This window comes from Orcinus orca, chromosome 8 (genome assembly GCF_937001465.1).
Source record: "Orcinus orca chromosome 8, mOrcOrc1.1, whole genome shotgun sequence".
Taxonomy (NCBI): Eukaryota; Metazoa; Chordata; class Mammalia; order Artiodactyla; family Delphinidae; genus Orcinus; species Orcinus orca.
The window spans coordinates 46,647,921-46,667,390 of NC_064566.1; the positions used below are offsets into that span (position 1 = coordinate 46,647,921).

The 19,470-nt window shown below is 48.7% G+C and overlaps 3 protein-coding genes and 2 non-coding genes across 18 annotated transcripts in view; 2 read left to right on the forward strand and 3 right to left on the reverse strand.

Annotated features, from left to right (window-relative positions):
• The window catches only part of DENND2B (DENN domain containing 2B), a 173,904-nt gene extending 167,251 nt beyond the window's left edge, over positions 1 to 6,653 (forward strand). For 12 of the 13 annotated variants that reach the window (XM_049713964.1, XM_049713966.1, XM_049713968.1 and 9 more), the window contains 6 exons: positions 1,757 to 1,934; positions 2,226 to 2,267; positions 3,256 to 3,367; positions 4,125 to 4,364; positions 5,257 to 5,343; positions 5,874 to 6,653. In XM_049713964.1, the coding sequence (XP_049569921.1) occupies positions 1,757 to 1,934; positions 2,226 to 2,267; positions 3,256 to 3,367; positions 4,125 to 4,364; positions 5,257 to 5,343; positions 5,874 to 5,908 (694 nt within the window). In that variant the 3' untranslated portion in view covers positions 5,909 to 6,653. Of the gene's footprint in view, positions 1 to 1,756; positions 1,935 to 2,225; positions 2,268 to 3,255; positions 3,368 to 3,698; positions 4,094 to 4,124; positions 4,365 to 5,256; positions 5,344 to 5,873 lie in introns of those variants that run through there. The other variant, XM_049713963.1, reaches the window with a different exon arrangement.
• A 6,572-nt stretch (positions 6,654 to 13,225) lies between these two features.
• On the reverse strand, positions 13,226 to 16,205 carry RPL27A (ribosomal protein L27a). Its single transcript, XM_004279219.4, has 5 exons — positions 16,150 to 16,205; positions 15,684 to 15,747; positions 15,173 to 15,248; positions 14,321 to 14,495; positions 13,226 to 13,398 (listed from the first exon to the last, which is right to left on the reverse strand). The coding sequence occupies exons 1-5, from the start codon at positions 16,150 to 16,152 to the stop codon at positions 13,270 to 13,272; spliced, it is 447 nt and encodes a 148-aa protein (XP_004279267.2). The 5' UTR covers positions 16,153 to 16,205; the 3' UTR covers positions 13,226 to 13,269.
• LOC117196386 (small nucleolar RNA SNORA3/SNORA45 family) lies at positions 13,507 to 13,635 on the reverse strand. Its single transcript, XR_004476549.1, has one exon. It is a non-coding gene; the product is annotated as a small nucleolar RNA SNORA3/SNORA45 family (small nucleolar RNA).
• LOC117196385 (small nucleolar RNA SNORA3/SNORA45 family) lies at positions 14,876 to 15,005 on the reverse strand. The gene has a single exon (XR_004476548.1). It is a non-coding gene; the product is annotated as a small nucleolar RNA SNORA3/SNORA45 family (small nucleolar RNA).
• A 63-nt stretch (positions 16,206 to 16,268) lies between the features above and the next one.
• Positions 16,269 to 19,470, forward strand: part of TRIM66 (tripartite motif containing 66) — a 60,850-nt gene continuing 57,648 nt past the window's right edge. Inside the window, exons 1-2 of one of the 2 annotated variants that reach the window (XM_049713957.1) lie at positions 16,269 to 16,471; positions 18,824 to 18,962. In XM_049713957.1, the coding sequence (XP_049569914.1) occupies positions 18,957 to 18,962 (6 nt within the window). In that variant the 5' untranslated portion in view covers positions 16,269 to 16,471; positions 18,824 to 18,956. The remainder of the gene's footprint in view (positions 16,472 to 18,823; positions 18,963 to 19,470) is intronic. The other variant, XM_049713958.1, reaches the window with a different exon arrangement.

The window sequence follows — 19,470 nt, forward strand, 5'->3', positions numbered from 1 at the left end:
CAGTGAGGGCACACAGGCCTGGACTGGGGTCAAGGCTCAGTAAGTCCAGCCAACTCTCGTTCCGTTGCTCACCTTTTAGGTTTTCCACAAGTCCTTGGTCCCTCTGGCCTAGGGACGGTGTGTGTGTGTGTGTGTGTGTGTGTGTGTGTGTGTGTGTGTGTGTGTGTGTGTGTGTGTGTGTGTGTGTGTGTGTGGTGTGTGTGTGTGTGGTGTGTGTGTGTGTGTGTGTGTGGTGTGTGTGTGTGTGTGTGTGTGGTGTGTGTGTGTGTGGTGTGTGTGTGTGTGTGTGTGTGTGTAGGTGCGTGCGCGTCCACGTACGCATACACAGGCTCTGCAGTGATCAGCCCTAAGGGTTGTACAAGCCTTCTGCCAGGCCCACTGTAAGGCATTGTGGAGCTGTGTTTCCTTTGACCCTGGACAGCCCCTTTCCAGATCTTTTTCAGATGGCTCTCCTTGGGGTGTGGGGACCAGCTGTCCTTAGGGGAAGGGCTCTCAGGGCCAGGATACCTGTATCTCTGCCTCAAGGCCCAGCAGTATTTTAGTCGTCCATGGGGTGGTAGGACAGCCAAGCCAAGCTGGCTGCCAAAACGCTTGTGAACGTCCCCCGAGGTCCTTCTGGAAAGGAGGGGTTGTTTCTGTCATGGATTGGAACCATGTTCTCTGACTGGTGGGCATTAGTCATGAAAGGGTGAGAATCCCTGTTGGAGCTGATCAAGTGGAGCCCAGGGCTTTCATAGCTAATAGGTGGGGCCAATAGATGGGAGAGACAGGGCGGGAAGGGCAGGCTTGAGAAGGAACTTGACTCTGGGCCTCTGTCTCCTCATATGTAATATGGCCCTTAGGGGAGTGCTTTCGACTCCTCTCCTGACGGGTGGATGGTTAAAGCCAGGTGTGTCTCCTGTGTTGACTGGTGACCCATACTGTCCCTCAGCACTCACTTCTGTGCCTTCTAGTTAGCATCGGGGAGATTCTCCTTCCCGTCTCCCACTGGTCATTCTGCCTGGCCACCCAGCCCTGTGGTGCTGGAGGCCTGGAGCCCCCCTCTAGGCCAAGAGAAGGATGGCCCCACTGAGGCCTCTGGCTATGTCCTGGAGCATGAGAGGACAGATGGGAGTGGTTAAGAATGGTGCCAAGCCTCACCTCAGTCAGTGGTCCTCAGTCAGACCACTTTTTCCAATTAGGAGAAGGAGGAATGGATAGAGAAGAAGAATGGTAGAAGTAACACTGGGCTGGGAGACAGGAGAACTGGTTGTGTCCCAGGTGTGCTACTTATGACCAGACTGACCCTGGGTATCAATGGCCCCAGCTGTAAAATGTGGACCTGATAAGATGACCTTCCAGCTGTAGGCCCTTCCAGCTCTTACTATGAATTTGTGATCAGCCCTTGCTCAGGTTACCTTTGTACTCCCTGGCCTGAGCTGATACTCCCACACTAAGGCAGGCCCGCCTGTGCATTTGGGTGGCTCTTGGGGGTGTGTATGTGTGTTCAAGTGTCGCTGTGTACCTTTATGACTGTTCCTAGGTAGAGCCACCAAAGAGGGTAGCGCCATTGTCCCTGAGGTCCCGAGCAGTGGCGAGGTGGGAGCTTTACCAGTCCGCAAGGTCAGACCCAGGCCCAAGACTCCTTAGCATTTTTGTGGCACTGGGAGGTTTAACATGAGAGGATGTCCTGAGCCTGGCCCAGCAGGCTGTAACGCCCCTTCCCCGAAGGTGCTGGGCCTGGGCTCAGTGCTTTGTCTGTCTGTCTGTCTGCCAGTACCCTATCCAGCTGCTCCCATGCGGTGGTGGCCTTGCTCTACCCCTTCTCCTGGCAGCACACCTTCATTCCTGTCCTCCCGGCCTCCATGATTGACATCGTCTGCTGTCCCACCCCCTTCCTGGTTGGCCTGCTCTCCAGCTCCCTCCCCAAACTGAAGGAGCTGCCTGTGGAGGAGGTGGGCCACCTGGGGAGCCAGCTGCGGGGTGGGGTGGGGGGGGAGGTTGGTGTGGAGAAAGGAAGGGACAGAAGGAACAGAAACCCCCAGGAGGGGCGGGGGTGGGGGCCCGAGGCTGCTGGGATCTTCTCCTTTGTGTACCCAGCTCTTATCCTTTCTCCTTGGGAGGTCTTTCCCTGGCTGGAGTTATTCCTGTTATCTGACCCTGGGAATCCAGGAGGGCTGGAGGCCTGGGAAGGGCACTACAGGGATTCATATCGTGAATCACTGTCCCTCGTGACTCTTTCTCAGGCACTGATGGTGAATCTGGGGTCTGACCGATTCATCCGACAGGTAAGAGTGGGATGCTGCAGAGCATGGCCTGACCCAGGGTGGGTGCTTGTCTGATGCAGAGCACCCGACACTGTCACACACACGACTCCACCTTCACAGCCTGATTGTTGAGCCCGCTGGGTTCCACATTCACAGAACAGACAAGGGTAGAAAGAAGCTGGTCTGAGAAGTCTTGACCTCAGCAGGATCTGCTGTTCTGGTCGGCATCGTCAGCTTCTGGAAGGCAGTGTGAGTGTGTGAAGAACATGGCCTGGATCCAAAGGCTTGACCTCTGCCCTCTGCCCCCTCTGAGACACATGATCTTGAACAGGCCTCTGAACTTCTCTGAACCAGAATTCTCATCTCTAAAACACGCATGGTGATAACACCTGCCTTGAAATGTTGCTGGAGGATTATACATGACACACAGAATGCAGTGGAATGTAAAGGTTTGCAATCATTGTCAACTTCAAAAAGCCTCTGTTGGTGGTGGAAATCCTCCTGGCTCTCTATAAAGGAACACAACCCAATGCCGTAGCCTTTGGGAATGTAGTCTGTTACACACCACTGACAGAGCTACGACTCCTGGGTACTAACGTCACGATGCAGACACTGAACCAGAATACAGAGACAGGCACAACAGCCTCGCCTCACGCCTGAGACACAGGCTGGGCCACAATCTCCCCTCCCCCAGCCAACCGTGCTTCCCCCCTGGAGCCGAAGATGGAGGAACTGGGGAGACTTCATCGTGGTGCTGGGGTAGGAAGCCCTGTTGGTCCTGGGCAGTGAATGCCACCTGCTCCACCACTTTTTATCTTTGTGACCCTGGCCACCCTTTGTGACCTTAACCTCTCTCTGAGCCTCAGCTTCTCATCTTAAAATGAGGTTGATAATAGTATCAGGGTTCTTGGGAGAATGAAATGAGATTATATATTCAGGCTCTTCAAACAGGGCTGGCACGAAGTTAAGTGCTCAGTCAGTGTCACTGTGCGGTTTCCTTCTCCTGCAGATGGATGACGAGGACACGTTGTTACCTAGGAAGTTGCAGGCGGCTCTGGAGCAGGCTCTAGAGAGGAAGAATGAACTGATCTCCCAGGACTCTGACAGCGACTCCGATGATGGTGAGTGAGGCTTGCCCCAGTTAGAATCAGTTCTGGTTCCAGACTCCCTCTGCTCTGGGCCTGGGCCTGGGCCTCATGGGGCTTGGACCCTGATTCTATGCACCAGACCCTTCTGGCTAGTGAAGCTCAGGTATAGGACCTTGGTCTCGCTTTAGCCTAGAATTCTCTAGCCCCACTAGTGTGGCTCTAGGAGTTGTGGCTTGACTGGGTCTCAGGGGAGAGAAATAGTGTGGTATTTTATCAGAGGGAGTTCAGAAACTTAAACATTGGGGCTGCTTCTAGGGTGGCCCAGGCTACAGAGCTACCTCTTGCCTCTAATTCTCTACCTCAGGAAGTTTGGGGAGAAAAACCCTGAAGACAGTTGGCAACCGCAGAGACTCTTCTTGCTGACCGGACACTAGTTATTCCTCCCTCTCAGGCCCTGCCTCGAGCCACTGCAGGAGATGGAGGGAGCTTCCTCTTCCTGTGAAGCCAGGGAAACCACCGAGGGTGAGGGTGTGTGGGGAGTGGCGCTCTGGTCCCTAATCTCCATCTTCATTCATCCAGCAAGTATTCCCCAGCTTCCGTGTTCAGAGCACAGTTCCCGACCTCCTGGCTCAGGAACGAGTTACAAGCCTGGGAGCACGAGAGCTAAGGTTTCAAAAACAGAGAAGTGGTTCTGGCTGGAGTTCCGTCAAGGAGAGGGAGACACCACCAGCTGGAGGCTGGGGATGCAGGCTCTTGACCTGAACCTCAAAGATTTTCTCTTCTCTTCCAGAATGTAATACCCTCAATGGGCTGGTGTCAGAGGTGTTTATCCGGTTCTTTGTGGAGACTGTTGGGCACTACTCCCTCTTCCTGACCCAGAGTGAAAAGGGGGAGCGGGCCTTTCAGCGAGAGGCCTTCCGCAAGTCTGTGGCCTCCAAAAGCATCCGCCGTTTTCTTGAAGTTTTTATGGAGTCTCAGATGTTTGCTGGCTTCATCCAAGACAGGGAGCTAAGAAAGTGTCGGGCAAAGGGTAAGGCCAGAAGAGCCTGGGGTAGGGTGTTCTGGGGGGATGTCAGGAGTCCTCCAACTTTTCTGCTACCCACAGGGCTGAGTAGCCAGGCACTGGTGAGCTTCCATCAGGAAGCTCTTGAGTTATTAGCCAGGGCAGGCCTCCTAACATCCCTTTTCTTCTGAGAGAGACTGCCAAGGGCACCTTCTCCTCCTGCCCCAGTACGTGCATTCACAAGCCTGGGCACAGGCTGGAGCCACGTGGCAAGAGTGGGGCTTATCTCCACCTATCCCCGCAGCATTCACAGGTCCTTCCTTACTCAGAGAAGAAGACCAGACTGTGCAGTTTAGGGAGTCCTGAGAATCCAGGGTTGAGAAAGCCCCTGAAGAGAACTGAGCTAGCTCACTGTCTTAGGTTGGTGACAGTCTGCCCTCAGAGCACAAAGGTTATCTCATCTCTGTTATTTCATCAGCTCTGCCCACCCTAGGGCTTTTTCATCTCATCAAGACCTTTCTAACCTCAGGGTTATTATTTCTTCTGCGCACTAATACTGTCCATTTAGTGTAACAAACCTTTTGAAACAACATGGTAGTGTGGTCTAAAAGGAGCTGGAGAAGGTGTCCACTTGGGGGCAGCTCTGATACGAGGAGTGGCATCCTCACCATAATGCAGCTCAGGAACGTGCACTGGGAGGCAAGGGGCTCTTGCCATCAGCAGTGAACATGGGCCAGTCTGATAAGCCCAGTCTGAATGGATGAGACAGTCTGAATTCTGGTAGGATGCTCTTATAATTGCAGATCTTTGGTTTCCCCCTTTTTGGGATCTGTGCCCTTTGGTCCCCCTCCCGGAGGCCTCCCCTTCCCTTCCTCCAATGACTGTTCTCTTCTCTGTTCCTGTTTCTCCTCTTCCCCAGGCCTCTTTGAGCAGCGAGTGGAGCAGTATTTAGAGGAACTGCCAGACACTGAGCAGAGTGGAATGAACAAGTTTCTCCGCGGTTTGGGTAAGTAGCTTTGTCACTAATGAGACATATTCAGCAAGAAGGGAGGGTCTGGGGGAATCTGTACCCCAAACTACTCTAAACCCATGCCAGTATTTATATCGGGGCTGTAGACAGAACAGGAAGAGATCTCACAGAGCCTCACCTAGGTCAGGTCTTCCTGGGTGCACTCCTTCCTGAGTGAGCACAAGGGCCATTAGGACCAGTGAGCTTTCCTCGAGGCTATAAGGGGTCTAACTACAAAAGTGGCAGCACCAGCGTGCCCTTCAAAGAGCTGAGCCAACTAAATCACAGCATCATAGCATGTCTCACTTTAAAAGGAAAATTGAGACCGAAGAAGTTAAATGGCTTGCCCAAATCCATACATGATTAATACCAGTGCTCTGATTAGAGCTCTAGAGTGTTTTCACCATCCTGGATCATACCTAGCTGTAATCCAGTCTTTCTAATCCTTCTCTCCCACTGAGAGGGTTAGGGCTGTTGGAAGAGATGATACTGAAACATTCTCACTCTTGCCCTCCTCTGGCCCACAGGCAACAAAATGAAGTTCCTCCACAAGAAGAATTAAGCCCCCTTTCCCAGTAACAGAGTCCAGTGCCTTGCAGAGCCTGGAGCCTGGGGAGGGGGCCCAGCCTTGGACCCTCTGGGCTGCTATGGCTGCTCTGCCCCCACAGACCCCACCCTCCAAGCCAGCCCACCTCTGCCTTCACAATATCCCAGGATACTGTTTGTAAATAATCTGCTATAAGCTTTCTTATCTGTTTCTGTAACGAGCAGAGAATCCGGTAAATATTTGTGTATTCCCAAGAGGCCGGGTGCTTTCCTGCCCTGCCTGAGCACGGATGAAGTTTTGCTGGGTGCTGGCAACTGGCCATTATGTGCAGCTGACTGTCTCAGCCGAACCACTGATCTTCCCCTGGAGGCTCCTGGCCTGCCTGCCTAAGGCCCCTGCTGCCAGTCTCGGGCCCTGGAGAGCAGATGCTGTCTTGTTATGTACAGGACTATTTTTTTTTAATCTTAGAGTTTCTATTTTTTTCTAGTAGTCCCCCTCCCCTAATCCTCTGTTTCTGAAAAGCAAAGACCAATCAACTCCCGTTTGCAGCATGGTACCAGGCTCTTGGGCCTGGCCTTCTCCTATTCCTCCCACCTTTGTGATGGTCAGTGAGTCATGGGAAGCCCACCCCCCAGCTCTGCTAGTGTTCTCTGGGCCCGGCTCCCACTCAGTGGTAGCCATGATGCGGTACAGGGCATCCCTCCTTCCCATCATCTACGGGTGTTCTCAATAAACAGTGTATAGTTGTTTGGGCCCAGAGCCCCATGTGTTTCTTGGCTTTATTATCTAGAGTTCTCTCTCCAGGGGGATGGGCTGAGGCAGGCCCATCAGGGATGAAACACCTTCATGCAGGGAACTGAGTACTTGATTTAAGAGTTTAGCTTTAGTGTGGGTCACTGACCTCCCCTGAAATTGAGTTCTCTGGCCCGAGCTGTATGACTGCTCCTAGAAGATACCTAATCATTGCTCTAGCTCAGCTTCCCTCTCCAACAGCTAACTGTTCAGATCCTATGTGTTTCCAGTGATGGAAAGAATGTTCATTGCCCCTTGGCTCCACTATTAAGTGAATCTTGACATTTTCCTATTCAGTATGAAGCCCTTAAGACATCATTGGGTATCTTAACATTGGTGGAGTCAAGCCCAGCTAAAGCCAATCCAGGGCTGGCTTATAGCCCTGGCCCATTGTCTACGGCTCTTCCATGTCACTCTGTGAAGTTTTTTTTCCATTGGAAGTCTAGGTGTGCATATAGAAAATTCTGCTATATTCCTTGGAAAAGCAAGGAGAGAAGCAAGGTGGGGAATATGGGTGGCTTAGGCTTTCCACTCACCCAAGGCCTTCACAGAGCTGAGACCTTGAAAATTCCCAGGATGAGGCATTAAGCTGGAAGTCTCTTCATTGGTATTGGCTTTGAGTCTGGTGGATTTGAATCATAGAGTGAAGTTTTCCTGTCCTTCCACCTTAGCCTGCTTGTTAAACAGGAGATGATCCCTTCCTGAATCCCCTTTCCTTCTTTTCCCCATCTCCACTGAGCCCTGCACAGGTCCCAACCTGTCCATAGTTTGGGGTTGCTGTCTGCCTCATAAAGCAAAGTAGAGGGTTGGTCTTCTGGGAAGACAAATTCGTCTTCTCCTCTGAGAAAGCCTCTTACATAGTTGGCTTTGGCATCTTCCAGGAATAGGAGGGCAGGGATTGAGGCCTCATGAGTCTGGGTTTTCAGCTAGGTAGAGAGAGAAGACCGTGGTTATAACTGGAAAGTCCAGAGTAGGATGTTGTTACCTCCAGAACTTGTCACTGTTAACTCATCCTGGGCTTCGTGAGTCATAGAAGTGGATTCCTTAATAAAATAAGTTTACAAAAGGTGCTATTTCTTTCTCCTTTCCTCTCCCTCTCTTTTTTAATGTGGCTCCACAGAATCCTCGACATGTGATCAGATCACAAGGTATATAGGTGTAAATTATTATTTTTAAAAATCTGTAACTTGTATGTAGCTTTAAAGTACAGTGCATTTTAACCCTAGGGGTTCCCGCCTCCTCCCATGGCCACAGCTCTCATCCCAATCTAGAAAACCGATATTGGTACACAGTGGCTTGGAATGGGCTGCAAGGGCCCGTACAGTGACTGCTCTGTGCCTCGCCCAGAAGTCTCATCTGGAAGGTAGAGGAGGGTGTGTCCAGGGGGCCTGGTTTGGGGTTGACAAAAAGTATGTAGGGCTTCTTTCCAAGTTCTGCTTTCACGTGATCTCTGGACACCTAAACTGATGGTTCTCAATCCTAGCAGATGCAACACTCTTTCTCTATAGCAAATACTGTTAACTCTCCCTTTTACTATCCTGAAATGAAATTCATAGATAATGTAACCTACCTAAACACATCTTAACTGTAATATAGTCTTAACCATAATATAAAAGGGGAGAAATAAAAGGAAAAGTATTTTGTCATAAAATAACATGTACTTAAAATATGTGAATGCTTGGGCACAACTGTATTATAAGATATAACTAAGTCAGATGCTTACGCCCGTACACAGAATTACTGTGAATGCAACAGCTACACATGCAGAAAAAGTGTTGAATTAGCAACTCAGATTCTACTAAGTGGGTGTTAACCACTTAGTAAGAGAGTTTTCTGAAATGAACAATTTTTGGCAATATTTTAAACAAAACACATTTTGAGCTTCCCCTGATTTAAACAATAGTTGGAATCCTGGAAAACTGAGAAGTATATGAAACCTGCAAAAAACAAAAACAAAACAAACACAAAAAACCAATAACACATCTTTTTGATTCTGATTGTGTGTAAAATGAAGGTAGGTTCTAAGCTAGGTTTTCCTTTGCTGTTTAGAGCAGCAGTCCCCAGCCTTTTTGGCACCAGGGACCAGTGTCACGGAAGACAGTTCTTCCAGGTAAGGGGTGGGGCTGGGGGGTGGCTCGGGCAGTAACGTGAGCGATGGGGAGCAGCAGAGGCGGCTTTGCTCACTTGCCCACTGCTCCCCTCCTGCTGTGCAGCCCAGTTCCTAACAGACCGCGGACCCCTGGTTTAGAATCAACCCATACATTCTAAACCCCTGGTTTAGAATCAACCCATACATTAGCATCTCTGGTTGCTTCCCTTCCATAATTGTGACCAAAAATGCTCCCGTACCTTTACAAAATGCGCCCCACCCCCCCGAGGATGGTGTCCACACTACTGAAAATAACAGTGCTTAGACAGTGCCTTTCTGGGAAATTGCTCAGGGGCAGCACAATGCTGTCTCCTCTACCAGAAGTCCCAGTGCCTATGAACTGTCAGCCCTCCTCCATTCTGGAGTTAAGAAAGGCCCTGGGGTTTTCTCCAGTAATCGGTCTGGTAACTTTTAGAGCAGGGCAGGTTGCGCCATTACATCTTTCTAAATGCTCTTTTCAGTAAATTACCATGCTCTGGTAAACACAATGTTGAAATGAGAAGTATGGGCTTTTTAAAGGCAATATTTTGGAATGCTCTTGGAAAGCAACTGTGGTTCACGCTGGATGGTATGTGGAATTAGGACCCCAAGAAAATTATTCTAATTATATCACAGATCAGTTTAAATTGTGTTAAAAATAATACCCTTTGTTTTGCAAATAAGACTTATAACTCACCTTGTACCCCAAAGGACTGATTTATAAGGATACATAAATTGGGGTTTTTTTTTTTTAAACCAACTTTAAGTGGAAATGAAAGTAAAACAAAAACTGGGCTGCAAAACAGAGCCAGAAATGAAACATACACTTAACCTATATTCTTCCTAGGGGCGACACACAAAATTAGTTTCTAGAGCCACACAGTGTGGCATTCCAAAACATCTGGAATTTACTTGCCTATGGGCTGTGGGGGTGGGTGTAATTTAAAAGGTCATGAAGTTCTAGAATAAGAGAAAATATTACTTTTCAGCACTGACAAGCTACCATAACTTGTAAAGTTGTCTATTTATATTGCTTTTTAACGTGAAAAGTAATATGCATTTGGTTAAGGAAGAAACAAACTACCAAAGCATACATCATCTTCCTCACCTCCCAAAACTCATGAGGAAAAAATCCCTTCTGCATTGTTCTTCCAGAACCTTCCCATGCACGTACAAGGTTTTTTTTTTTTTTTTTAATCCCAAAGTACGTCGAACACTCATTATCTTTTAACGGCAACGTAATCTGAGAGATATGGAAATTCCCATCTTGAAAGTGCAGCAAAAGGCCACAGCTTGTCTTCTTCCGCGCAGCCAAAGCGGAAATTGAGTGCGGCGAGGCAGGCGACCTAGGCTGTGCGCCCACCACGCCGCACTTGGACACTGGCCGGGTTAAACCTCCCGTCTCGTCCGCGCGCCACGGGCCAGCCCCGCCCCCTGCCGGAAATGGCGGATCGGCGCCTATCATGCTTCCGGCCCTGGGGTGGGATGGGACAGAGATCAAAGTGACGCCGGAACCAGAACCTCACACCCTCGGGAAGTGGCTCAGCGGCAAGGGAGAGGAGAGCGGCTGTGCGGTGCGGACGGTTTGAGTGCGCCAAGGACGTCGGGCGGTAGGGACCAACGAGAGCGGCTGCTAGGGCGCCAGCCTCCACAGGGCTCCAGCCGCTGGCATCCCGGTAACCTCCCACCCCGCAGCGCAGGTACGCGAGCGCTGCCTGCCTCCCGCCGGTGGTGCACGCCTTTGGCTGCTTTTCATCCCGGGCTGGCTGCTACTGGGCTAGTTAGCCATCGCATAGTAATATTTATTTGAATTGAAAAGTTAAAATCCTATTTAGCTGGTTTTGACAATGAGGGCTTTTGCAAATTATGTGGCGGACACTTCCCATAAATTGGAAGTCACAGTGGCAGCTCCGAGGTTTGAATAACAATGTATTTAAAGCACATACATTAATTATTAGGCTAGAAATATACTTAGCAATTCAAGCTGATAGAAAATTTAGCCGTTAACCTGAGTTAGGGAGCACCTGTTAAGTTATGGGGCACCTGCTCCCCCTACATGGGAGAATCTCATCAACACCGTGCACTTATCATCGGCCACTAAAGAGGCAGTGGCAGTATGGGTCTCTGTGCCTACCAGACAGGCTAATCAAAGCTTAGTCTAATGCATGAACTTTTCCTATGCATCGGCTATATTATGTATCTCAGCATTGGCACGTTTCACTCTCAGATATAAAACCAAAGCGTAAGGTTTGCCTTTGGTCCTATGAAAGATAAGCACTTGCTCTAGGTCCGTGTCCTCCATTATCTTGAACATGTTTGGCTTTTCACCAGTAACCCAGCTTCCTTTGGCAACAGTATTACCTGGGAGTAATCAGAGCATCTGCCCAGTTATTACCTGTAGATAATGGTGAGTGAGCAAGCCAGAACATGGCAGCTCACACAGATCAGCAGCTATACTCTTGAGGCATCCTCCCTATTCAGAATGGCTGTACTAGTGACTGACTTTCATACTTAGCATCCATGTCCAACAGCAGCACCTCCATATAGGATTGGGATGAGCATTATCCCACCCAGTTTCAGGACAGTTATACTGCAAGGTTCTAGCAATGAAACCTTGGAAGAAGCTAGCCATAAAGGGACTACTGACCACCTGTCCTCCCCCTAAACCATATTTTGCTGCCAGCCCCACCCCAATTCAGTCACCAAGTCCTGTCTGTCCCCTATGTCTTCTGAATCCTGTCTTCCATCCTCATGGTCCCGCCTCCAGCCTTCCACTGTAGCCTTGTGCCCTTAAACTACAGCCGGGCCAGAATAACTGTTCGCTCCATGCTCCTCTCCCATATAACACCTCCCAACTTGCCTAACCTTTCCAAACTGGGTTTCCTGAATGCATGTTTGCTCTTTCCTGTGTTTAGACCACTTTCCCATTGACTGAATCACACCAAGGTTAACTGATTTGTCTGCTCGGGTAATAATGGTTCACTTACATGCTGGTTACTAAGAGCGAAACACAAAAATTTAGTAAATGCTTTCCATCTTACTTAATCCACACAATCCTCAAGTAGGTACGTTTACCTAAATTTAAAGATGAGAAAACTGGACTAAGCCCAAGTCACACAGCTATTAGGTTTAGATATAAATTTCAAATCCGGCCTGAATCTTAAGACACTGTATTTACACATTTATGTACCTTCAGTGTCTAGAAGGCATTGAAGCTTCCCTATTATAAGTCCTCCAAAAGACATTAAGGGAAACCCGATTTTTACCTTTCTCCACCAGTACCAACAGAAGATGTTAATGATCGTTATTAGCTTATCCAGCTGAGTGCCTTCCTGACACCTTTAACTCTCCATTATACAAATCAATTACATTTCCTCCCCTGTCTTTCCTTACATTTGACCATCCCCAATATCTTCTGAAGGCCGTCATGACAAATTAGTCTCACAGAAAGTCATAGTTCCCAGTCCATTTATGATCCCACAAAACAATACAGAAACCACCCTCTACCAAACTAAACATATAAGTAGAGTTTTAGGGGGCTTAAGTGCCATCTTAACTATTCTTTGGTCAGGGTTCTAGACTGCAAGTTCTATTATGGGCCAAAAAACTTTCAAAATCTTGGAAAACTATACCAAATTATAATTTACCAGGATCTAAGAGGGTCCTATCTGCACACAAGCATTGCTCATCTTCTTGGTTTTGCAGGAGGTAACAAACCCTAGGAAACCTGATTCTGATTTCTGGCCTTTTAGCATTCCCCAAATTTCTCTATTAGATACATTTCACGCTGGAAGGAAAATCATTAGCATTTCATGACGTTATTTCTTTGAACATGAAGACTCCTATGCACAAGGACCCATAAATCCTGACAACTGCTTTCTAGAATCCAAACCACTCTGATGTGTAAAAGCCCTGGTGTGTTTAAAATTCAGACTGTTGGGCCCCATTCCAACATTTTGATTATGAACAGAATGGTTTGGTCTGAGATGAGGTGGAAGAACCTTAAACTGACAAAGTCAGTCCCAAAGAACCACTTCTATCCTACCACTGACCCATCTTTCCAACATGACTCATCAAAATCTTGTAAAGATAATGAGTTTCCCCCCTTGACATGGAACAATTAAGGGCACATTGTCCCACTCATTTATAAAGTCAGAGCACACAATGCCAACAGGCCTTTCAATGGTATGACGGCACCAACAGGTATCATTCTCGCTTTGTAAGTGAGAAGCCTCAAATTAGGTAACCAGCCAAGGCCTTATTCTAAGTGTTGGTGCCATCTCTTCCATACTTTGAGGGGAGCTGGTGGAAGAGCCCAGGTCCTCACACCCTTACTCCTAGAACCTGTTAGGTGGGTTTCTGTACAGGTAGGGAGGTAGAAGTGCCAAAGAACCCTCACTCAGACCAGAAGAGAAAAGCACTTGTTATCATTTAATGAATCTCCCACCACGTGGCTTCAAGCTACCAGGACACAAGCCCCACCGACACCCTTAATCTTCTCCTCAGCTCTTCTGCTGAAGAATTTGGCCTTCACGATGACAGGCTGCTTTGGGAGCTTTCCCTTCCCCAGAACTTTGTAGTAACCCTAGAAGAACAGAGAAAAGGGTTTATAATGCACCGTGGCAGTCACCAACTCTGTGATGGGTACGAAGAAAAATGCCTACCAATCCACTCCATCTAGGGGCCAGGGAGGGCATGTTTCTGATCTGGGCACTCCCGGGGGCACTGACTGCCCTCGCCAGTGAATCAAGACCAGCAGATTCTCTCCGAGGACTCTAGCACACCAGGACAAGAGCTGTCAGGATGTGACTCTAGTCTCGGGCACAGCTCAAACCCTTTCTCCTATTCAATTACGACTTGATAAGCAAAAAAGGAAAATCACATTTCCAGCAATGCTCCAAGTTATGGTCATCAGAATTGCTCAAAGAAAAGGCTGAGAAAGGGAAATTTAAATCTTTACTGAAAGCCCCCTCAGGATTCCCACCACCTCCATACCCACAGTGGGTAAGACTGACACAAGGACCAGAACTCCTAATGATATACAAAAATGCTTTTTTTGGGGGGGTGGGGGCCGGGGTTCTCTTCAGATAATGTCGGGCCTTAAATAACAATTGAACATATTAGGATTTTATTCTGTAAGAAACATAAAGAGCCAAGGGCTGTGCCTCATGCAGTCTTGTGTAAAACAGACCAGAGCCAGCTGACTTAAATTACTACCAATAGTTCAGGTGAGAAACCCGTACAAATCAGGGCACTGACACTAGGAATAAGATAACCGATCGGAAAACGTTCAAGTGAAAAATGAAGTAAATGAATGAGGGAGTGGAAGAACTACTCTTCAAATGTTTTGCATGAATCACAATTGAACAAGAGTTCAATTTTGATCAGTAAGTACCCGTGGAAATGCTACGGAAAGTGGAACTGTCTAGTAGGTATCTGGGTATAGACTTTAGGTGCAAGTATATTATCCAGAATTTTGAAAGGCAAAAAATATTCAATTCACTCACCGATCGCACCACATCAATGATAGGAGCAGCTCCAGTCTTGTTCTTGGCAGCATTTACCCGTGTCTGCTCACTGACCAAGGTCCACAATTTATCAAGGTTGACAGTTGGGCAGAAGCTCTGGTTCCTCTTTAAGTGGTAATGCCTCATACCAACTTTCCCAAAGTATCCTGGGTGACTGAGAAAAGAAGGCAACCATTTCCATTACCTCACTCCAACTAAAAAGCTATGTTTACCATCTCCACAGTCCATCTGCCCCCATTACAGTGTAAGGTGTGCACTCATGCAGAAGAGTGACAAAGCAGGTACTCCACTTCTTGAATAAAACAAATCTTTAAAAAGCCACCAAAGACTATCGGGTGGAAAAGACTAGCCTTATTTCACGGAACCAGAGTAAGTCACTGAGAAAGTGAGAGGCAGTGCCAAGACTAGGATTCAGGTCACTTGACAGCTTCCCCACACTCCTGTAACACAGGTCTCCTAAACAAATAGTTAAAACACAACCCCGCTAATTTGTGGGCGTTAAACGGATCTAACAGTTGTGTAAGTCAATCTGATGCATGTCACTAACCTGGTGACTGACTATGCCACGAGGGCCACAGCCAGTGAATAAGGTCAGCAGTTTCTCTTCGAGGACTCTAGCACACTAAGGCAATAGCCGATACCCAAGCGTGACTCTAGCCTCGGTGACAAGTTCTCAGTTCACATCAAATATTAACTTGACGAAACCCAGCCACAGGTAAGGTTTCTGAGTGGTAAGAGCCTTGCTTCCCATTGAAGATGTTCTTAACTACCCTCTACCCCTAAATCCAAAGCTGTCAGTGTCAGGAAAGGCAGAGTCCGAAAAACACTCACTATTTGTCGAAGTTGATCCTGTGGTGATGCATGCCACCAGCATTACCGCGGCCTCCCGGGTGCTTCCGGTGTTTGCCTGCAGAAACACAAAGCTACATGGCTAAAATAGCCTTCTCCAACCCCTCGATATTACTTCTCGCAAAAGCATTTCCCCATACCTCTGTGCCTTTGCTTAATACCCCTCTTCCAGCAATGCTGTTCCTTCAAGACTCTGGGATGATCATCACTTTGCAGTGTTCCACCTCACAACACTAGCACAGTAGTCCATACCTTCAACCAATTCAATACTGGACCCCGCTCAATTTCCAACCCCCCAACTGACGTGAAATTCTCTAAAACTGGAGTACTAGAGAATTTTCAAAAATAAAGCCAACAGCTAATGATCAAATTCAATCCGACTCGACCGCCAAGAGCTCTAACTAACCCACTTCTCTAAGTTACCTACTTCCTGACAAGCTAGCACCATGCAGAGATAGCCCAAGGCCGACCAGGATGTGGAGACAGTACTTACCGATGCGGCCGTGGCCGTGGCTCACGTGCCCCCTAAGTTTCCGGGTCTTCCTTAGTCTGGATGGCTGTGTGGGAAAAGGTGCTTGGTGATAAGGCCTAAGGGAAGAGGGGCAGGGGGCGAAGCTTGCCAGTCTGTGAGAGGCCTATAGGCCTGGGGGTCAAGGATCTGCTTTGTTGCACCTTCAGCAAAGTCGAGGTTACGGCTTGGCCCGGGGCCGTGCGGCCTCATCAGGGAGGCGCCCGGGAACCCCGGACCGCGTGTCTCGAGAAACCGAACCGCAGAATGAACACGCGGCCCCAGGCTCCCCGCCCCGCCCCGGACCCACGCCGGCTACCCCGCCCTGCGGCTGGCCATGCGCGGCCTGGAGGACCGGGCCAAGCTCGGGAGTAGGTGGCTGGGGTGCAAGGTGAGTAAAGATCGCGGCCTAGGCCAGCAACTATGCGGACGCATCAGAAAAATCACCTACCATGTCAGCGACCGAGACGAAAAAGGAAGGGCTCTGCAAAGTCTCGCGAGCTATCGAGCTCGGGGGGCGGAGCCAACGCCTCACTTCCGGTCCGGAGGCCGGGCCGCGGGCGGAGCTTTTTTGGCGTCGCGGGTCTTGAGCTGCTGCGGGTTTTGCTGTTTCCACTTCCTGTGGGGTGAACTCTCCGTCATAGAGTTGTTCCGGAGGCTGCGGGGGCCGAGAGCCTTCTCCGTGCTGTCACGCGTGCGCTCGGGCTCAGAGGCGGAGCGCTGGCGCGGAAGGCGGGGCTTGGGACGCTGTAGTGCACGCAGGTGGGGTCCAGGTGGGCCGGGCGCTTTTCCCAGGGACACGGCCCAGGAACCTGCTGGGGCCACTGTATTTCTCTGCTGCTCACCAACCGCCCCATCCTGAGCAGACCCATGCGTCTCGCTGTTTTTGGTGGTCGGCTCGGCTCGGGCGGTAGCGGTTGCTTGCTTGTCCCCTGGCCGCAGTGAGAAATCGCAAGGTCCTGTTTGACCCTGTGTGCCCACCCGATGTCTCTTCCTGCTCCCTTTATTCCTGCTCCCTTTAAAGTCTTTCTAGATGTCTCTACCACCCTCCGGGACCTTCTCGCCCACACTACTGAGTGGGCTCAAGGTCTTCCTTTCTCCTTTGCCCTTGTGCTATCGTCCCGGTCGTCCTCAGTTGGAACAACCTGAGTTCAGGGACCTCTACGCCTGGTCGCTTTAGGGTTCTTTATTCTCCAGACCCTGTAAATCTTCTACCCGCCACATTTTAATTTTCACTGCAACCTACTTGGCATGCCCGTGACCCCCTCTCCTGGACCAGAGAACCCCTGCTCAATCTGGACCCTATGCAAGGGTCTCCTCTTGTAATACTTCTCTGACCCATTCAGCCATAGTTGCTCACCTTCCCCCACTGTGCCACCTCAAAATCTAGTACAGAGCTCTTATGTAATTGTTGATCCACATTTGTCTTTCCTACTAGACCAAATTTCTTAAAGGCTGGAGGATTACTTTCTTTTATCCATGGACTCCTAGCTCCTGGCATGTAGTACATGTTCAACAAATGATCGTTAAGTGAATGAATGCACCTACCCTCACCACCCTTTCTAAACTAAAGTGCAAGAGACATCCTTTCCGTCTTAAGTCTCAGCCAATGTTCAAGATCACATTCCCTCAGTCACTCAGTGTGTGTTTGGGTGTATTTTCTGTGCCTTGTTCCCTTCAGCTAAAATACATTTTAGCTAAAATATCCTAAATTCTCCTTGTTTCTATTTATTACCCTTGCTCTTTCCTTTTCAGCCAAGCTCCCCAAAAGAATAGTCAACAAATCCTGTCCATTTGCTAGCTTCCCATTCATTGTTTAATCCACTGCAGTCTAGCTCTCAGCCCCATTATTTCAATGAAATTGCTCTTATGGAGGTCATCAATTAACCAAACACTGACCTGAATGTACTCTTTCTCATACCACTTATTCTTTGTTGTACTTTACCCATTTGACTTCTTTTTCTAACTAATCTCTTGCCTTCCTCCTATCTTTCTGGCTACTTCTCTGTCTTCCTTTCAGGTTCTTCTATATTTGTCCACCATTTAAGTATTGGTGTCTTCAGCCTTCTGTCCTTGCCTCTCTTAACTTTTCATAGTACACAGTGTTCTTGGGTGAACTCATGTTGGGTGGCTTCAATTCACATCTCTGTAGCTGAGCTCCAGACTCATATATTCACTTAATTTCTGGTTAGTATCCCTTGGACATTCTAAGACATCCTAGATAGACATATCCAAATACTTTGATCTTCCCAGTTCTCTGGTGTCTTCTTTATTCTGTAGCTTGGTGAGCAGCCTTGTCCACCCAGATAGTGATGTCAGGGAGACTTGAAAATTGTCCCCAAGCATTCTTTTCCTCTAATACGCTGTCACCGTGTCTTTTTTTCTATACCTGTCTCTCAAATCTGCTTTCTCCTCTTTAGCCCTCGTGCCATGGCCTTCATTAAGGCCCTCATCTTCTGTCTTATCTGGAGTTCGGCACCCTCCTGTGATCACCCTGCATGTATTCTAACCCTCCTCCAATCCGTCCATCCTTCACACCTCTGTCAGTTTGATCTTCCTAAAACGTGACTCTCATCCTTTCACTTACTTGATCAAAAAGTGTGATAGCTCCCTATTACCAGCAGAATACAGCCCACTTGCCTTTCCAAACTAACTTTGGCTTCTTCCCTGCACAAGCTTTCTACTGCAGCCAAACTTGGTACATCCCTTCTACCTTTTTTCCTGTGCTAGTGCCATTTCTCATGCCTGGAGTACTCATCTTCTTTCTGACCAGATGTCCTGAAGCTTCCTCAACCTTTAAGCCCTACCTTACATTCTGCTCTTCCCAGAACACTCCAGCCCACAGTGAGAATAACCAAATACACCTTGCAGTTTACAAAATGTGTCTGCCTGAGAGGTCAACTCTACTAGTCCCATTTTATGAATGAGAGAGTTGAGGCACAGAAGGTTGACTGACTTGCCAGAGGCTATAGAGCTGCTAAGATATAGAGCCTGGGCCTAGCCTTTAGTCTTTTTTCTCCAAATCTCCTGCTTTTACCTTAGCATCTCCTCCCTCTCTGACCTCACAGCATTATGGGCTTCATCACTCTTTCAGTCCTTAATCACATACTGTCTGTTACCAGCAGAAAGAGAGGCCTTGAGAGTTGGCGGCAAGGCCTAAGAAGAGATCGTCCTCTATTTGACATCAAAACTGGCCAGTAAGTGCACAAGTGATGAGCTGAGCTACCTAGAAACTACCCTTGGGAAGATGGTCTGTGAATGGAGGTAAGCTGGGCAGAGTTTTGGGAATGAAAGGTTACCTTCAGGTGTCTAGTAAATAGGGACTGAAGTAAGGACCAAGACTGCCCAGGGCATGGAGGTAGAGTCTGGTTGATGGGACACTGCTTCTGGATAGTTTTGTCAGGTTCCTTGGTTACAGAGGGGCTGCATCCTATCCTTCAGGCCATCCTTCTGAATGGAAGGCCTCCCTGAGCAGACTAGTACTCTGTGTTGGGTTCTGTGCTCGCCTAACATTCTCCTCATTGGTGGTTTGATCTCCAGGGTAGGGGGAGTGCCCTGGACAGTTGTCTGGTTTTGGTTTTCTAGCCAGCTCCCTCTTCTTCCCAAGGAAACCATGTAGCTTTAACATAAGGCTCCTGTGGGATTTGTCATTGTGGGTCGGCCAGCTCTGAGAGAGCAAACAAAGCTGAATTCTGTATATAGCAGCCAGACATGAGGCACTAGGTGATCTGTCCCTCGTCACCAGGCACACGGGGCGTGATGGTGGACCTGA